At 37.2% G+C, this 19,022-nt stretch overlaps 1 protein-coding gene across 5 annotated transcripts in view; it reads left to right on the forward strand.

The window, feature by feature from the left end:
- RALGPS2 (Ral GEF with PH domain and SH3 binding motif 2) overlaps positions 1-19,022 on the forward strand; it is a 171,203-nt gene that overhangs the window by 45,423 nt on the left and 106,758 nt on the right. For all 5 annotated transcript variants that reach the window (XM_058701137.1, XM_058701141.1, XM_058701142.1 and 2 more), the window contains 2 exons: positions 378-428; positions 15,668-15,751. In XM_058701137.1, coding sequence (XP_058557120.1) covers positions 378-428; positions 15,668-15,751 — 135 coding nt within the window. The remainder of the gene's footprint in view (positions 1-377; positions 429-15,667; positions 15,752-19,022) is intronic.

Here is a 19,022-nt window from a genome sequence, read left to right on the forward strand (position 1 = left end):
GGAAACACAGACCTCAAAGCAGACTCCATGCTCTGTGATCAGCACAGAACCCATGGACTGCCAGACCATGACCTGAGATGAGGTCGGACACTTAACTGACTTAGCCACCCAGGCTCCCCTTTTTGTTTTATTTTCTAACTTTACTTCATTTATGTCACAAGAAAATATGAATAGGTATGAGATAATTTGAAGTAATCATATTTAATGGTACAAGGGCTAAATTTTCATTTTCTGTAATCCCTTATAAAAATGACTCTTTTTCTGAAGTAAAAATTTGAGTATTGAATATATTTTAGTATAGAATATAATTCTAATTTAGAATATATGTCATGTCCTAGAATTCCCAAGAAATTGTCATTTTCTACTTTCTATTTCAGGGTCAGATAACGCTAATGGATGTTCCAGTATTTAAAGCCATTCAACCAGATGTGAGTAGTTTTAAGAACTTTTCTTTTAAATATACAGAATGGTCATTAATAGTATCCCAAATTAAGAAGTTTTAGAAATGTCAGATTCATATTAATGTTTCAGTGTTTAAAGATTTTGATGTGACTGTCCATATACTATTCAGGCGTCAGAAACTCATGTGGCAGTCATAAACACAAATCAGTGAGTCACAGGCAGGACTGATGAATCATTTTGGATGATTAGGCTTTGTCACTCTTCTGAGGGGGGCACTAGACTTAGGGTGAATGGTCACCCAAGGCTTTGAAACTTTTTCGTGGGAGAATGGGAATAAGAAACTGGGTTTCACAACTCACTACAGCAGTTTTTTCCCTTACTTTATTTATGACTTTAAAGTATGACTCTGTGTTGACATTTTAGAGAGAAGAGGGAGGATCAAAGAAGGCATTTTTTACTTTTATTAAAAAGGAGACTGACATTTATTATGCATCTACCTACTGTAAGCCATTTAGTATGCTGTGTGTGTGTATGAACTTGAGTGTGGTAATGTATAGTACTGATGAGAAGACAGAAAGACAGTTGTCCTCGCTGCACAGCTAAGTGTAGGAATTGGGTTTCAAACTGGTGCTTTTTCTATTTCTACTCTTACCAAGTAATAATACAAGTACGATTTTGCACCCCCAAATGAAGTGTGATAATACCAATATTCAGTACCATAAGATACATATTTTTTTAAATTCTTTTGGGAACAAAATGTAGTGTATTTGTTGTATATAAAAGTGTGCAGTGGCCTTGAACGCTGTAATTACTATAAGGAGTTAGAGAAAACATCTGTATCTTAAGTGGTGTAGACAGTGTGATTTTAAAGTAAGTTAGTTAACGTCTTAGTATCTCAAGTTTGTCATGTACAAAAGGAAGGAGTGGGCCTGAATGATCTCTGAGTCCCTGTCATTTCCACAATTCAGTGTTTTCCTAACATTTGCCCTGTACCATGAGGATTCTCTCAGTAGAACCATTAGATTAGCAATAGGAGGAGCAATCTGTTCGACACATAACATGCAAACAGAAAATGGCTTTTGTATTTAAATGACAAAAACTTGCATTTCCTCACATCCCTGAACAAAAGAAACTAAATTCTTTACAAAAATTACACTTTTTTTGCCCAGAAATTCAGCCGTCTTATCTATAGACAGGTTTTTCTTTTGAATAAACTGCAGTGACCATATTACTGTTTCATAGGAGAGTAGTCCTATCCATTGGATACACAGTGTAAACCACTTACATAACTTTACATTTTCTAGTAGCCACATTATGAAGTAAAAATGAAACAGATGAGGGGCACCTGGGTGGCTCAGTCGGTTGAGCATCCGACTTCAGCTCAAGTCATATCTCATGGCTCGTGAGTTCAAGCCCCGTGTAACACTGTGTGCTGACAGCTCAGAGCCTGGAATCTGCTGCAGATTGTATGACTCCCTCTCTCTCTGCCCCTCTCCCACTCATACTCTGTCTCTCAAAAATAAGCATTAAAATTTTTTTCTAAATAAAAAATTAAACAGATGGAATTAATTTTAATAATTTTATTTAACCTACAACATCCAAAATATTATCAGTTTGACTTTTAATCAGTATGAAATTATTGAGCATTTTATATTTTTTCTCTACTAAGACCTCGAAATTCAATGTGTGTTGTACAGTTACAGCACATCTTTATTTGGAGTAGCCACATTTCAAGTACTCACTAACCATTAGTGACTAGGGGCTTTGGACATTGAAGATCTAGGTAATAATTACTGAAGACATGGAATTCAGGTCACTGTGGGAATTTTTTATCTTCCTGAGACATCGGACACTACTTTGTGAAATTCAGAAGTGAGCCTTAAAATTCCCTTGCTCCCACTTCCTTATCTAACTTAATACCAGTCTTACTGATTTTTTTTTTAACATCCTGAGTATCTTCTCTATCCATTTTCTCTCTACTCCCAACACCCCAATCCAAGATACCATTTTATCTCAGCTGCAGTACCTTCTTCCTGATCTACCTGCATCCATTGACCCTTCTAAACTCTTTTCTGTCCAGCACCCATAGGAATGTTTTCGAATGTGTAAATCTGCTCATAAGGATCCCTCTGCTTAGAACACTTCAGTGGCTTTCTATTGCTCTGAGGATAAAGACAAACTACCCTAATATGGTCCACAAATCTCCTCATAGTTTTGCCTCCTTATGTATCTTCTGCCTCATCCTAGTCTAGCCACACTGGCCTTTTCATCCCTGTCACCACTGAGCCTGTGTACATCCTAGTTAAGTCCTGTTCATCCTTCAGTTCTTAGGTCAAGTTTGACTTTCTCAGGGAAGCTTTTTTTGTCTTCCTGGCTGTTCTCCTAGCGCTCTCTGCTTCTTCACTACACTTGTCAGTTGCAAGTTTCCATTGATGTTTTGTGATTCAACAAGTATTTGCTGAGCATCTGTTACATGCTAGGCGCTGGTTTCGTTGCGAGAGATACAGCAGCAAACAGACTAAAATTCCTGCCCTGGTGGATTTTATATTTGAATGAAGTGAGCTAGATAGTGTGTCGTGAAAAACATAAAGCAGCCAGAAGAGAATAGAAAGTGAGGACAGTGGGGGTTTTGATTGCAGATGGGATGGTTTCAGGAAGCCTTCACTGTGAAGGTGCCATCTGAGCAAAGACCTGAAGGAAGCGAGAGAGTGAATCCTGGGTGTTTGGGGGAGAGTGTTCCAGGCAGAGAACAGCCAGGACAAAGGCCAGTGAGCTGCATGATGGAGGGAGGGAGTGAAGTAGAGGAGGGAGGTAGAGTGAGGGCTAGATGGTCTAGGGCCTTGCAGATCATTACTCTGAAAAAGATGGGAAACTCTTGGACGCTTTTGAGTAGAGGAGTGGCAGTTTCTGACTGAGATTTTCAGTAGCGCTTTAGGTTAGCTGTGACTGCTGACTCAGGTAGGGAGTTAGGGCGTGGTACCAAGGACTGAATCGAGGAGACCAGGTGAGAGAGCAAGGTGGCTTGGGTCAGGATGGGATCAGAAGAGGTGGTGAAAAGTTGTTAGACTCTGTGTGCAAGAGTAGTTGAGGGTGATGCCAGGGTTTTTGGCCTGATGCCAGAAGCATGTACTTGATATTCTCTGAGATGGAAAATTATTGTGTTCACAACTCCTGGAGCTGCCATTCATATAAGAATATTATGTGCAATGTTGCCTTGTGGAGAAAGGCCAGAGCCGCAGATTTGGAGGAAAGAGCAGGAGTTCGGCTTTGGACATGTTTGGGTTTACAAGTCTGTTAGAACATTGAGTTAGGTGATATATATTACATTACTTGTCCAGGTTGCAAGTTTAGTTTGAGAGAAGTCCCCATAGAGATACTTAAAGTGTAAGGTGAGCTTACCAGGAAAGTGAGTATAGATGAGAGAAGCATCCTACTTGGTGCTTAAGTGGAATCCGCAGAGGATGAAGAAGCAGCAGTGAGTGATTTAGGAGGAAAATCAGGTTATTCGTACGGAATTAGATGAGCCAAGTGAAGGAAGTATTTTTAAGAAGGAAGGAGTGATGAGGTGTGAAGTGTGGTTCATCGTGTGCTTATTTGGTTAATTGCTTGCTTGCTGCTTCCACTAGGTTTTAAGCTACATAAAGGCAGAGACTGATAATTTTGCTTCCACTGTTTTATCTGTCTGGCATGTAGTGGGGCTCAATATTTTGAATAAGAAAATGAATACAGTGTTCAGTAAATATTTGTTCAGTGAGACAGTGTTTTTAAAAATTGAAGCAGTAACTGTTGAAAGAAATGATGTAGCACAAAAATATTCTTGTTATGTATTAGTCCCGTATAATCCTCAAGATTACATTAAATCTGGCAGTATAAACAGGACTTTTGTCATCTGACAGAAAAATGTTTTCTATTATATTTTGAAATTTTCAAGACCTACAACAAGACGTAAAGACTAATAAGATGAACCTCTCTGGACCCACCTCAGCAGTGCTTTGAGCCGCTCTGCGTTCTGCCCCGTTGTCCCTCTTCCCTCCTCCCATCCAGCTAGCCACTATCCAGTATTGATTTGTATCATTCCTGTGCATTGAGCTATATTTCCTCTATGAGTATATATGTCCCTTAGCAATATGTGCTGTTGCACGTTTAAAATGATTTATGTGAAAGGCATCCTGTTGTTTTAGTCGTCTTTCGCTTACTTTTTATGTTCAACATTGCTGACTAGCACCCATGTTAATATATGTACTGTAGTGCATTAAGTACTGACTTGAGTTGTAGAGTATGAATGTCTTTGAGTTTATTAAAGACTGCCCAGTTGTTTTCTGAAGTGTTTGTTCAGATGTTTATTATGTCAAAACTCTTGCTGTCGACAAATAAACAAAAGATTAAGCCATGATGTCAGTCAGTCTAATGCATTAGCCTTTTTATTAGCATAAAATGCATAAAACTTCACATACTGTGAAAAGATAGTCGTTATCACTGAATCGAATAAATTTATCTTGATATTTCTGTCCATTATTTCAGTGTTCAAGTCTCTATATAACTTTATGTAAAACTTTAAAAATTGTATATGTACTTGATGAAGCTTTAAAAGATCTTTAGTTCACTAAAATTACTAATCAAAACTCACTGTTACATGTGTATATCTATTTCAGGTGATGATTTATTCACGTTTTCTAAAATGAAATCTGTACTAATGTAAACTTAGAAGAATAAAGCTTCTGAATCCAACTGTGCGGTTTAGTGATTTTAGTTGCAGGTCGGTGATTAAACCACACAAGTCTCGCTCAGTTTTCTACACTAGAGACAATTGCTGAGTTACCTGGAACTTTTTACAATATATATCTCTCATTAATTCAGTTCCCTGAGTAGGACCCTGTAATTCCTACCTGTTTGGGGAATTCTATATTCCCAAGTCTTCTGTGTTAAGTAGAATTTAGCCAGACTTGTTCTACGTAAACTTGTTCTTAACTTGTAGGAAGAAAGGGGCAACTATACAAAGTGCAGCTGTTTTCTCAGAATGAAGTAGCTTATCTACAATGTCTGTTATACAGTATATGCCTAAAACTGCTTGGGGGGAAAAAGGAAAAGTTGTAAGCCCTTTATGTCACTGTAGAACCTTATCTTTGAGGTGTCGAAAAAATTGTTATGATATAGGGACTGTTCTTAGTCATCAGTAGAAAACTCGCTAAATAAAATCACATCTTTAAGAGCAGGTCTGAATCAAACGAAATGCTAAGCCTGGTTTTTCTCCAACCCTGTATCATACTCAAAGGTACCTCAGATTGAAAGAAGGAAAAGGAATAGATTTTGGTATTTTGTTTCTTAGTTCTTTTGTGTTGTGGTCAGAAGTATGGAAAACATTCTTACCGATGAAAAGAATGTTAAAGGAAAGTTCATCAGTAATTTTAAAACTACTCATGGTAAGACCATAACTACATAGAAAAAATGTTTGCTACACTTTTATTTTTAATGGTTCCTTGTCTGCGTGATGTGCACTGTCTATCCATTTTTAATGCCATTCAGAAACCTGGGAGTCCTTCTTTTCCCTTTTCTCTCCATCCTGTTTTCCTTCTTCTTCAATTGGTTTTACCCCCTAAATAACTTATCTCTCCTTCCTCATCTCTGTCAACTTTGAAAGATTATTTATTAAAAGAGTACAGTGTTTTTATAGGGCTGTACCCCATCGACTCTAGAAATGTGAGCACTCCTTAGTGTCTGTGCGTAGTTGTTGGGCCTGCGACCGGTCTCAGCTCGGCCAGTCATCTATATACTGACAGATCCCTCTCCATCTGAACACATTGCCCTGATAGCTGGTGCTACAGAAATGCTAAGAATCTTCACTTGCCCACTGGCCCAAGCAGTGTGGCCAAATTTGGAAGCGTCTGTGGATGGTGATCCCTCCTCTCACACAAAACCCGGCTTTTCACACTTTCCTCCTTTCAGTAAGCAACCATCTCTTAGTGATGGGGAGGGCGCACAATGATATGGTTACTGAAACTGTGATGACAGTGATTACAAAGAAGGAGAAATGTTAGTAGCTCTATTGTTTATATTCAACTACTGTTCATGTGTCCTTACAACTCTTACTTACATGGAGCTACTCATTCTCTCTTTTCATTAGTTAAAACCAGTTTGGGGCATAAAGTGCCATGCATTTTGCCACTTACTTTTTTCTTTTTTGGTCTGTGTCTAACATTCACAGCTCCGAATGGGTGCTCACAGATTTTACTTCCATAATTTCATTTACTTTAAAATTTATTTCAAAGCCCTTTGGATCCCCAAAAATAATTTCCAATGGCAAAACATAAAAGGGAGCCGGATGACTTGTAGTTTTTTTCAGCTTTGCCATTTATAGATCGTGCCATTAATAGAATCGAATTCATGTCTTTGGCCTTTTAAAAAATTACTGAATCTATGAAGTAAAGGATTTTGGACCATTGGATCTATATAATACCTTCTAGGTCTTCCAGAAATTCCCGGAAGTAGGATTATTTTTATTGGTGACTTCAGAGTAAGGGCTGCAGTTATGTGTAGTTCTCACTCAGTAATAAATATAATTTTGATTAAAACTTCAGGAAACTTAAGGACGTGATACAGGTTGAGTGGCGATCATGAGTCAAACTCTTACAGGTTGGGAGTCTTTTATACCCTCACTATAACAAATTCCACAAGGGCAGAAAACTTTTGTCTGCTTTGTTCACTGATACATCCCTAGTGCGTAGAATATTACCTGTTCTGTATTTGAGTTTGGTAAGTGACCATTCCCAAGCTTTATACTGTATAGCCTCCAGGCATGTCATCTCCTAGTGTTTACCGTGTTTGGAATCATTTCTGCAAGAGTCTGTTACTAGTCCAAGAAAGTGACTTTTATAAAATCGCGTTTTCTTTATGGAAAAAGGAGTTTGGGGGTTTTTTTTCCCCACCCCCAATTAGGAACATTTTTAGGTGTTTTGCCTAGTATGAATTATTTAATGCTTAGTAAGGGCAGTTTAAGGATTCTATGGATTTATTAATTTCTAGTATGAATTTTCTGGTATTTAGTTGAAGCTCTGCTCTTGTTAAGGTTTTGTTTTTGTTTTTGTTTACATTTCTTATACATATAGATTTCCCTGGTGTGATCCTCTCTTGATCTTGAAGGTTTGTTTTCTTTTAGAACCCTCTTACCGTTTATAGGACTTCCCTCCGGTGTGAGTTCTTTAATGTTGAGGAAGCAATGACTGTTCTGAAGGATTCCCATGTTTATTACATTCATGGGGGTTTGGTTTTTGTCTAATATGAATTCTCTCATGTTCTATAAAGCTTATATTTTTTCTGAAGGCATTTCCATGTTTCATTACATCAATGGGATTTCTCTTCAGAATGAGTATTATACTCAACACAGGATAAGTTAGGACAGAAAGTTTGTTTGCAATCAGATTTTCTTTCTAGTTGCAGTGCTCTGGTACTTTCAATAACTCTTAAAAGGGTGAACTGTGCTTGAAATCTGTACTGTAGTCATTACATTGGATGATGTTTGCCTTTTACGAGGTTCTTAAGTGTTCACAAAGCGACCGGCTCTCACAGAAAGTCCTCTGACGTGTATTACCTTCAAAGAAGAAAGTTTGACACTTTATTATAATTTCCAGTAAGTCGGTACAGTAAGCCATTAGATTGTATCAATAAACAGACATTAAATACAGAGGATAGATAAGGCCCTCCTGTATTCCTGTATAACTGGGGTACCCTAGAGACTGAGGAAGAATGCTAGTTAAGTGAGGGAAAGTACATAATAGGTGATTCTGAGTCTTACTAAAACATTTCTGAAAAACTTACAATTGAGATATTTTTGACAGTATGTAAAAGAACTTTCTGTATGCTAGCTTTCTTGTGATGCAGAGACTATGATCTTGGCAACATACGAAGTTCCAACATCAGGAATACCATAATTCTGTCTTTGTTTTAATGAAGACTATCATTTGCATTAGAGTTAAAATGTAAGCCATTCATGAATATAGTGAGAGCTTTGAAGAAAGCAAAGAAGACCTGAAAGATTTGAAATTTTCTGTTAGAAGCAAGGTGGGCTGTTTTGTAAGTTCTATGATTGCTCCTCATCACCATGAACTTGCTTACTACGTAGCAAGGTCAGGCTTAGAATAGAACGAGGGGAGTGAAGAGGAACATGACTGACGGGGAGAGGAGGTGTGCCACGGCATCGGTGGTAGCAGAAGGTAGCACCTGCCTTTATCTCGGCTGTCGTTACAGGGGCAGCGTTAGTTAATTAATTAATTAATTAACTAATGTGTGGGGAGGAAGGTGGAGGGGGAACAGAGAATGTGAGTACGTTAGGAAAGAGAATTGATCTTTTGACCTAACATATCATATTGCAGTTTTATAGTTACAAAACTTTATTCTGTTGATTAAAAATACAGTTGTAGCAAGCACATCGTCTGTGGCTGAGACTTCTTTCTAAATAGCCATATAGGACGAATGCCAACGGATATATTATATCCCTTTAAAAAAGCTTTGCATTTTTGAGCATAAGAGTGCCTTAGCAATAATTATCTTCTCTCATGTGTCAACTATACTTGAGTGAAAAAACAAACTGTCTTCTTCCTGTGAGGACCCCCCACCCCCGCAGTCTTGTGTACATTCCATCGCCTTTTCTTTTCTTCTCTCATTCTCTGTCTACATGCTGGTCTATATTGGCCTTTTCTCTTCTTCTATCTTTAGGTATCCCTACAACATCACCCTTAGAGCAGTCCTTTTAAGAGTGTTGGAACCTACAAGATGAAATTTAGATCAAGAATTTGACTTTACAGAACAAACCTACAAGAGGCATAAGAGAAGCTGTGGCTCCTGTGAAATTCAGTAATTCTTTCATAGGGTAGGTGGTCCTCAGTTGCGGTGTCTGCTTCCCATGTGCTTCCGAAATAAACTCAGTGGAAAATCGGGCTCAACAGTTTCAGGGCTCAAAATGCACCCATGAATATTCTTGCAAATACACTTTCAATGCCCAGTTAAAAACTGCCTTTGTGTGTGAGTTACTGTTAGATTGCTCTTTACTGCCTGATTTTAAAATTCTAAGTTAAATCCATTTGAACGGATTTTAAGAGGTATCAAGGCTGCTCTATTTCATTGAACCTTTGCTGAAATAGAGGCTGACTTACATGGTGTACGCAACTCAAATCAGTCCTATTCTTAAATCAGACCTTTAAAAAAATCCTTTGAGTCACTAAGCTTTCTTTTTGGTATTCATGGGAGATGTTTTAGTATAGGATAACCCTTGACTAGGCTGCTCAGCTGTCAAATGCAAGATACCATGGGTGGGAGGATTTATTTCTTAGATTGTTCCCTAGTGTGTCTTGGAGGAAGATCCAGAGTCCGAGGCAAAGGGAAGAGCAGTTTTTTTCTCAGAGAAGTTCAGTGGCTGTTGAGAGTTAGAGTTGGGGCAGGGCAAAATTCCTCTAAGGCTAGCTAATACAAATGCATGTCAAGGTTTAAGAAGAAATTAGTGAGTTCTTGGAGTCCCAGTGCAATTTCAGCTCCATAATTCATTAAATGGATTTTTGTTGTTATTGTTGTTGTTTAACTTTTTATTTTGAAGTAACAGATTTACTGGAACTTGGCAAAAAATAGTACAGGGATAATTAGGGGTTCATATGAAATTGCAAAAATACTGCAGAGAGGTCCCATTTATCTTTCACCCAGTTTTCCCTAGAAGCTACATCTCATATAAGCATGGTACAGTATCAAAACCAGGGAATGGACTGCTATAACATTTATTTATTTATTTATTTATTTATTTATTTATTTATAACATCTTATGTGTTGTTTTGTCTAACCATCATCTCAGTCAAGATACAAAACTATTACAATACCACAGAGATCTCTCTCCCTTGTACTACCCCTTTATAGTCAGCCAGCCCCACTCCTACCTACTTCCCACCGTCCTTAATTCCTTGAACCACTAATCTGTTCTCTGTCAGTTACAGTTTATTATATTAAATGTGCTAGTAATATAGAATTGTCTCAAAGGGGAAATGGTAGCTACTATCTTAAGAGGTTTAAAAAACCTGCTTGTTTCTTCACATTAAAAAAAAATTTTTTTTTTTTAACGTTTATTCATTTTGAGACACAGAGCGCGAGCAGGGGAGGGGCAGAGAGAGAGGAAGACAAAGAATCTGAAGCAGGCTCCAGGCTCCGGGCTGTCAGCACAGAGCCCCATGCAGGGCTCAAACTCAGAGTGGCGAGATCATGACCTGAGCCAAGGTCAGACGCTTAACTGACTGAGGCGCCCCTCTTCACAGTTTTTAAGTACAAATTCCTTTAGAACAGAGGGCTCCAGTGGAATTTTAATCTATGTACTCCCAAGTGATGTGACTATAGATTGATTCATCCCCACCTCCTTTCTGTTGGCTTCCAAGGGTTCTGTTAAGGGACAAAGCATTTTTCCATTAAGTTAATGATGTTGAAATGTTCTAAGAATTGGATGAATTTTTCAAAACGTCTTATTTTTTATTTGAAGAGTCAGAAAAGCATCAAAAGGTTTTCGTGTAAAAAAATAAAGCCATAATTCACTGACACTTTTACTGGGTTCCTTGTTTATCATAATAATTTATAATGGTGAAGATAGGTTCAAGTGAGTATGTATAAAGCACTTATAATAGTGCCTAGCACATGGTAATCTCTGTTAGTGTTAATTCTTTCACTGCTGCTGTTAAGACACCTGTTCTCTGGATGAGAAGGTTTTAAGCATAAAACCAGAAGATTAAATCACACAGAAGAGGACAATAAAAGTACTGGCTACTTTAAACAAACAAAAAACTAGGCCCCCTTTTGCACATAAACAAGATTGGGAAGGTGTTTTCATAGGTTTTCTCTCAGTGGTGGGTTTATAAGTGATTCACAGCCTCCACCCTCCCTTTTCTCTCCTTTTTAAAACAAATCTTGTTCATTCAATTTTTTTAAAAAAATGTTTATTTACTTATTTTGAGAGAGAGAGGGAGAGAGAGAATCCCAAGCTCCACACTGTCAGCACAGAGCCCACCATGGGATTTGATCTTACAGACTTTGAGATCATGACCTGAGCCGAAATCAAGACTCAGACACTTAACTGACTGAGCCACCCACGCGCCCCCCTTTTCACTTCTTTTAACAAAGGCACTTCTTCCTTACAGTTGGGGAAATTAAAGTAGTGATACACAAAAAGAGGATAAATATACCCAGATTTGGTGAGACTGTTGGGAAAGTGACTCAGTAGTGGTGGTATAAATGACTCGGTATTTCAGGAGGGCAGCTTGACAGGGATCAAAGCCTTGAAAGGGTTCAGACTCTTTGACCTAGTGATTTTACTTCTAGGACTATATTTTTAGGAAATGATCAGAAATGTCAGAGAAGGTGCAAGGATATTCATTATTTATGGTACAGCCTTACTTATAACAGGAAAATGACATTTACGTTTTGTGTAAAGCTGCATAACTGAGTTTGAACTCTATCGAATGGCTATGTTGACATCAATTTGACACAGACACTGTATATTAATAGCATTAATATGTATTTGGAAGTTATATTAATTGGTTTAAAATGAGCTCAGTATTTGTAGATCTAATCCGAGGAATTTTGTCCTAAAATATGCTATCTTTATGTAGTTACATTAATATGGTTATATTAATATTTTTAGAAGTTTGATGTTTTTAATATAGCTGTCATGTCATTTTCATGTTCGTGTAGTATCTGTCACTAAATATTTTCTGTCTGTACAAGGAGGTAATGTGAAATGAGCCTGTATCTAGGCTAACAAGCAGTTGTCTTTTTACTGTAGAGTTGTTTCTGTTCCATATTTTCCTTTAGTAATTTCAAATCTGAAGGTTGTGATCTAGCTTTAGATTTTAAAAAAGTAATTGATATCTTCAGAGCATTTACTGCTTGTCCGCTGTGTTAAAACAATGATTGCCGTTTCTTCCTTTAGTATTCTTCATCTCCATTACTCAAGCCGAAAACTTAGGAGTCTTGGTACCTCTGGACACCTCATTCTTGGCTTACATTGTGTGGATCCAATTTTTGACCAAATCCTGCCTGCCTCCAAGATATCTTGAATCTACCACTTTTTCCAATATAAGGAAACAAACATCACCTTAATTTTTGTGTTTTAGTTAGATTTTGTAGTATCACCGTAACTGTTTTTCCTCAGTCCCCTTCTCAGTCCATTTCTTTCTGTTTCTGTTTTAAAATTTTATGGAAGACAGGCATACATCACATTTAAGAAGTCCCGTATTTCCACCGGCCTCCATCCTTGAGCCCCATGCTCATCCAGTGCCTTAACTATTCCTTCTTGCAGGAATTTATGTCCAGTTTTCAAATAATATGTCTAAATGTCTATTGTGTATGGTTTTAAAAAATTTTTAAAGTTTATTTATTTTGAGAGAGATAGCACGAGTGGGGCAGAGTGGGGCAGAGTGAGGCAGAGTGAGAGAAGAGAGAGAATCCCAAGCAGGCTCTGAGCTGCCAGTGCAGAGCCTGATGCAGGGCTTGAAACCACAAAGCCGCGAGGCCATGACCTGAGCTGAAAGCAAGAGTCGGACGCTTAACTGACTGAGCCACCCAGCCGCCCCTGATTTTTAAAATTTTAGAGACGATATATTGACTCTGTACTATAGAAAATGATTTCACACTTTTATATTGTTTCCCTTGACCTTTATACAGTTCTGTTCCTCCTCTTTTTTGCATATAGTTATGTCACAGTTTTGTCATGAATAAGTAATCATGGCTCAACTATTCTTTACAGTGGAGCCATGATTACTTAAATTTTGTGTTCCTTGAGCTAACAACTTACTTAAGCTTTCTCTATACTTGTCACTAATTCTTCTGCCAGAAGTGAATATAGTGAATGTGTCTTCTCAGTGTGTTCAAACACTTACATTGTTTCATTTTTGAGAGGTATCTCTCTTGGAATCTCTTACCTCTTGCTTAGTTACTATCTGGACTGTTGTTCGTAAGCTCTGCTCACAGCTATGTCCCAGGATCTCCCTTTATTGATAATCTGGGTTTTGCAATATTTTCTTTCTGTATTGGTTGCTCAGTTTCTTGGATCCCATGTCTTTTTTTTTTTTTTCTTAATTTGCTCGTTTGTTTTGAGGAACCACATATTTTCCTAGCTGAGAATAGGTCCCTAGAAAACAAATTCTCTGACACTTGCATGTCTGAAAATGTCTGTAGTATACTTTCATACTTAATTCATTTTTTTGTTGGACAGAATTCTAGGATTTTGAAGACTTTGTTTTCAGTTGTCTTTATCTTTCAGTGTTGCTGTTGAGGTATCTGATACTTTGATCTGCGTGTGATCTAGTTTTATTTTGTTTTGTTTTTGAATCTTACAGATTTAATCTCTTAGTCTCCAGTGTGCTACAGTTTTTTTGAGGCTAGGCCTTGTTTTGAGGGTTTTAAAAATTTAATCCACTGTAAAGAACACTAGACAGATCTTGTTCTTAAACTTCTTAGGGGAGGGGCATTAAAAAATTTAGCGGGGCCGGGGGGGACACCTGGGTGGTTCAGTCAGTTAAGCATCTAACTCTTGATTTCAGCTCAGATCATGATCCCAGGATCGCATGATGGAGCACCATGTTGGGCTCCATGTGGAGCAGGGAGCCTGCTTAAGATTCTGTCTCCCTCTCTCCCCTGCTTGCATGCCCATGCACACAGACACTCTCTCTCTCTAAAATAAAACTAAAAAAAATTTTTTTGGGAGGGTAAGATATTTTTCTCTATTTTCTCTGTTCTCTCTTAAAATTCCTGTTATTGGGACACCTGGGTGGCTCAGTTGGTTAAGGTCTGACTTCAGCTCAGGTCGTGATCTCACCGTTCCCGAGTCCGAGCCCTGTGTCGGGCTCTGTGCTGACAGCTCAGAGCCTGGAGCCTGTTTCACATTTTGTGTCTCCCCCTCTCTCTCTGCCCCTCCCCCGCTCACACTCTGTCTCTCTCTCAAAAATAAATAAACATTAAAAAAATTATAAAACTCCTGTTATTATTCAGACATTGACTTTTACGGACTCTCTAACAGAGTATTTGGATCCTGTTTTGAGCTTATTTTTTAAAAGATTCTATCACCTTTATCTCACAACTCTTACAGTGATTTTTAAAATCTCCCTTAGTGTGTTTTTCATTTCCAAAGGCTGTGTTTTGTTCTCTGAATAGAATGTATCCTTCTGTTTTTGCCTAATGGGAGCAATACCTATTCTTATCTGAGAGTAGTAAATATATGGTTTTGTCTTTCTCTTCTCTCAGTTTTTTTGGTTCCCTTCGCTAACTCAGCTTCCTCAGAGTCTTTTTTTTTTTTCCCCCCTATAGATTCTATCTCTTTTTGGTGGTGGTTATTGGTATTATAGCAGGATCTTTAACCTGTTTTGAACCTTGGACTCCCTTGGCCCCTGAATGAAGCCTATGAATCTGAACCCTTCTTTAAAATCAAGGGAAATCAATTCTATTAAAATACACTTCCCAAAGTATTTTGTAAAACTGTCACATAGCAATATATATGTGCTTTTATGTTAACATTAAGTAAGATCCAGAGATGATGAGCTCATAATATCAAACTAGTGATGCGTATCAATGATAGTTTTGAGCTATCTGCACTAACTGTAATGTGATATGAAAATGAAAATATCTGTGATTTTTATCAATGGTAACGTCACATGCATTGCCAATTCTTCTGTAATCTGTATTCTACATTTAAGATAAAAAGGAATGTCATATCAGAAGTTAGTATAAAATAGAAATTTAAGTTTTTAAGTTTATTGAGCCCTTTGAATTCTATTGACAGACCCTGTGGGGTATCAAGAGCCCTTTTATTAGAGGTTTCATGACATATATGGGGTAGTTAGCTGTCAGCTCAAAGAAGAAGGTACTGGAAAGCTGATTGGAAGCTCTGAGTAACTGACTGGGAATGGGGCTTGACAACTAGTAGGGTTCACTGTACGTTGTAGGAAGCCTAGCTCTCATTATCTATAGGTCCTTCCTGTTGACACTCCAATATCTTCAGAAGGAGAATCCACCAATCTCCCTGTGGAGTGTAGGTCTAGTTACCTATGTTCTAATAGGGAATTTTGCCCTCTTATATTCTACGGGTAAAATTTGTTTTTATGATTTAACTGAATGGTTACAGTATTAGATATGTTCCTCTTGAATAAAATGGTTCTAGGAGGGGACACAACTGTCTTTAATGTTGTGAAACCCCTAATATAATAAGAAAACTGGGCTATTTCATGAACTTATTTTTAACCTATTTTTTCAGGAGCTTTCAAGTTGTGGATGGAATAAAAAAGAAAAATACAGTTCTGCACCAAATGCCGTTGCCTTCACAAGAAGATTTAATCATGTGAGTTGCCTATAAAATTTTGATACTTACTTTCTGAAATTCAGTTCCTCAATATATAATTTTTCATTAAGAAGTAGTTTAGCTTTTCACATGAATGCTGGCATATTTTCAGCCAATATCTCTTCAAATACTGTCCCCCTGCCTGATCTCTGTTTTTTTTCTTCTGTAATTTCTGTTGGAAATTTGTTGGTACTTGACATTCTTTTTTAACCTGTTATCTTAACCTTTTGTATTTTATATCTGTTTCTTTGTGTTCCATTCTGCATTATTTCCTCAGTTCTGTATTTCAATTCACTAATTCTCTTCAGATGGGTCATTTCTATTTCAAGTCTGTGTACACTTTTACACTAGTGTGATTTTTTTTATATTTCTTAGATAATTTTCATCATTTTATTTTATAATTTCTGTTATTATCCAGAGTCCTTGGAGTACTAATTCTCTGTTATTTCTGCTAATCCTTATTCAGAATGGTTTGTATTTTTATGCATTTTCTAATTTTGGATTGAGCACTCATCATTTAAGCTTATATCTGTACTTTGTGGGAATTCTGCTGCCACCTAGAGTGAGGGTATATCTCTTCTGAAATGCTTTTTGTTTGCTTTTGCTGGTACCAAGGGCTATACTGACTTAGGACAGTTTTTTATATGTTTTGGTTGGGAACATCCGTACATTGCTGTAGTGGAAATTTCAACTCCAAATCCAACTAAGGGATGTTTACAAATTCTTATAAAAGACTTATTTTTCAGGGCACGTGGGTAGCTCATCGGTTAAGCATCTGACTCTTGATTTCGGCTCAGGTCACAATCTCACAGTTCAGGAGATCGAGCCCCGTGTTGAGCTCTGCGCTGACTGTGTGGAGCCTGCTTGGGATTCTGTCGCTCCCTCTCTCTCTCTCTCTCTCTGCTCCTCCCCCACTTGTGTGCACCCTCTCTCTTTCTTTCTCAAAATAAATAAATAAACATTTTTTAAAAAGACTTATTTTTCTCCATCTACTCTGCCTTTCTCTGCCAAGAAGGGAATTGTTTTAGTCGACATTTTAGCCCTTTGAAGATCCCTTAGATAGACATAGGGGTGGTAGAGTAGAGATGGGGTCCTTGTATTTGAAGGAGTATTAAATCCCGAGCCCCTATGTCACTGAGAGAAAATCCTCCATGGGCAGCTATAGTGCCCTTTCTTGTAACTACTGCTTTGCCTTTATTTCCCTCTTTGTTTTGGCCTCTAGGGGAAGAAATCCTTCCTTTCAAGTTAGCCACACATTTTTTTTAAAAAGTTTCTTGTCTTCAACCCAACATTTCTAGGAGTTTGTAGCAAATGGTTTCTCAGGGTATTTGGTTCACTGTATTCCCCAAAATGGAAGTAGATCAAAGTCTTTAAAAATTAGATTAAATCATTATTAGGGACACAGGGCAAGCATGTCTTACACTGAATTTCATATTCAAGTTATATAGAAGTTGTTTTCAAAATTTTTCTGAGTTGGTCAGAATTTTTTTACCACAGTAAAATTTTTTTTCTTTGCCATACAAAAACATTATTATAATATTCACAAATTTGACTTTACATTTTAAGCAATAATATTATTCTTAAGCTGAAAAGTTGTCAGAGTCAGATATGTCACATTGTACCAAAAGCTTTTATCCTTATTCCAGATCATAATAGATCCTATAATCTCACTTAATAGCTCCATTACTCTATTAATTTCTCCTAGTGGGATCATAGGACATTTGAAATGAAATAGCAAATTTTGAAAGAAGTTAGAATCTTTCAGAGGGAACCTGTGTGCAATACTATTTTTAAAATGAGTTTTTTGTAGACAGCATATCGTTGGGTCTTCCTTTTTTTATTTTTTATTTTTTTTATTTTAGGAATTTTAACATATATGTAGATTTATATAAGTATAATCAAAATTCACTTTTATCACCCTAAAAATTTCTTTTGTGCTGTACCCTTGTAGTCACACCCACTCTCTATCTCTAACCCTTGGTGACCAATGAGCTCTTTTCCATCACTGTATTTGCCTTCTCCAGACATTAAAAAAAATTTTTTTTAATCTTTATTTTTGAGAGAGAGAGAGACAGAGTGCAAGTGGGGGAGGAAGAGAGAGAGAGAGGGAGAGAGAGAGAGGGAGACACAGATTCTGAAGCAGGCTCCAGGGTCCGAGCTGTCAGCAGAGTCCAACACGGGGCTTGAACTCACGAACTGTGAGATCATGACCCGTGCCGAAGTCGGACCCTTAACCGACTAAGCCAGCCAGGCGCCCCCAGACTTTTATATAAATAGAGTCATATAGTACGTAGCCTTTTGAAACTAGTCTCTTTCACTCTCTCAAAGCATAAAGTCTTTGAGATTTATTCTTGTTGCATGCATTAATAATTCCTTTTTATTGCTGTGTAGTATTCCATTTGACATCCATTTGAATTTGATAAGTGGTAGTTTTTCCTTTTTTAAAATTTTCCTTAAATATATATTAAAAGAATCAAATTATTTGATCAAATACATCATTAGTATCTTAGCAACAGAACTACATTATAATTGTTTTAAGAACTCATTTTTACTCCATTTTCTTCTCTATATTTTCTCAAAAATATCCCCAGTTGAACTTCACAACAATCACATGCACAACGACAATTTAATGTTAAGGAATCTAAGGTTTATTTTGTTTTGGTGGGGGTTTGTTTGTTTTTCAAATTTTTATTTAAATTCTAGTTAGTTAACATACCTTTCATTTTTGTAATTCAGTCTGAATCTCTGCTTTTCAGTTCAGACTTAGAAAGGGTACAAAGATAGTTCAGAGAGTTTCCATATTCTTATATTCCATATAAGATGTTACCTTCCCCCAGTGCTAACATCTTACAGAAGTATAGTTATCAGAGCCAGGAAATCAACATTGGTACAGTACTATTAACTAAGCTAAGGACATTATTCAGATGTCCCCAGTTTTCTCACTAATATCCTTTTTGTTATTGTTACAAGATACTTTGGGATCCCATGTTGCATCTAGTTGTCACTAATTATAACAAAAGAGTTATCTTGGGGTCTGTTTTTGTCCTTTTAGTGCTTTACCTCTTAACTGTCACATTTTTCTGTTTCTTTGCATGTATGATAATTTTTAAAGTTTTATAGTTATCATTATGGATGATACATAATAGTGATTCTGGATTCCGTTGTCCTCTTTTTTTTTTAAGCTTTTATTTACATTCCAGTTAGTTAACATACAGCATAATATTAGTTTCAGATGTACAATTCAGTGATTCAACCCTTCCATACATCACCT

The sequence above is a fragment of the Neofelis nebulosa genome, chromosome 15 (genome assembly GCF_028018385.1).
Source record: "Neofelis nebulosa isolate mNeoNeb1 chromosome 15, mNeoNeb1.pri, whole genome shotgun sequence".
Taxonomy (NCBI): Eukaryota; Metazoa; Chordata; class Mammalia; order Carnivora; family Felidae; genus Neofelis; species Neofelis nebulosa.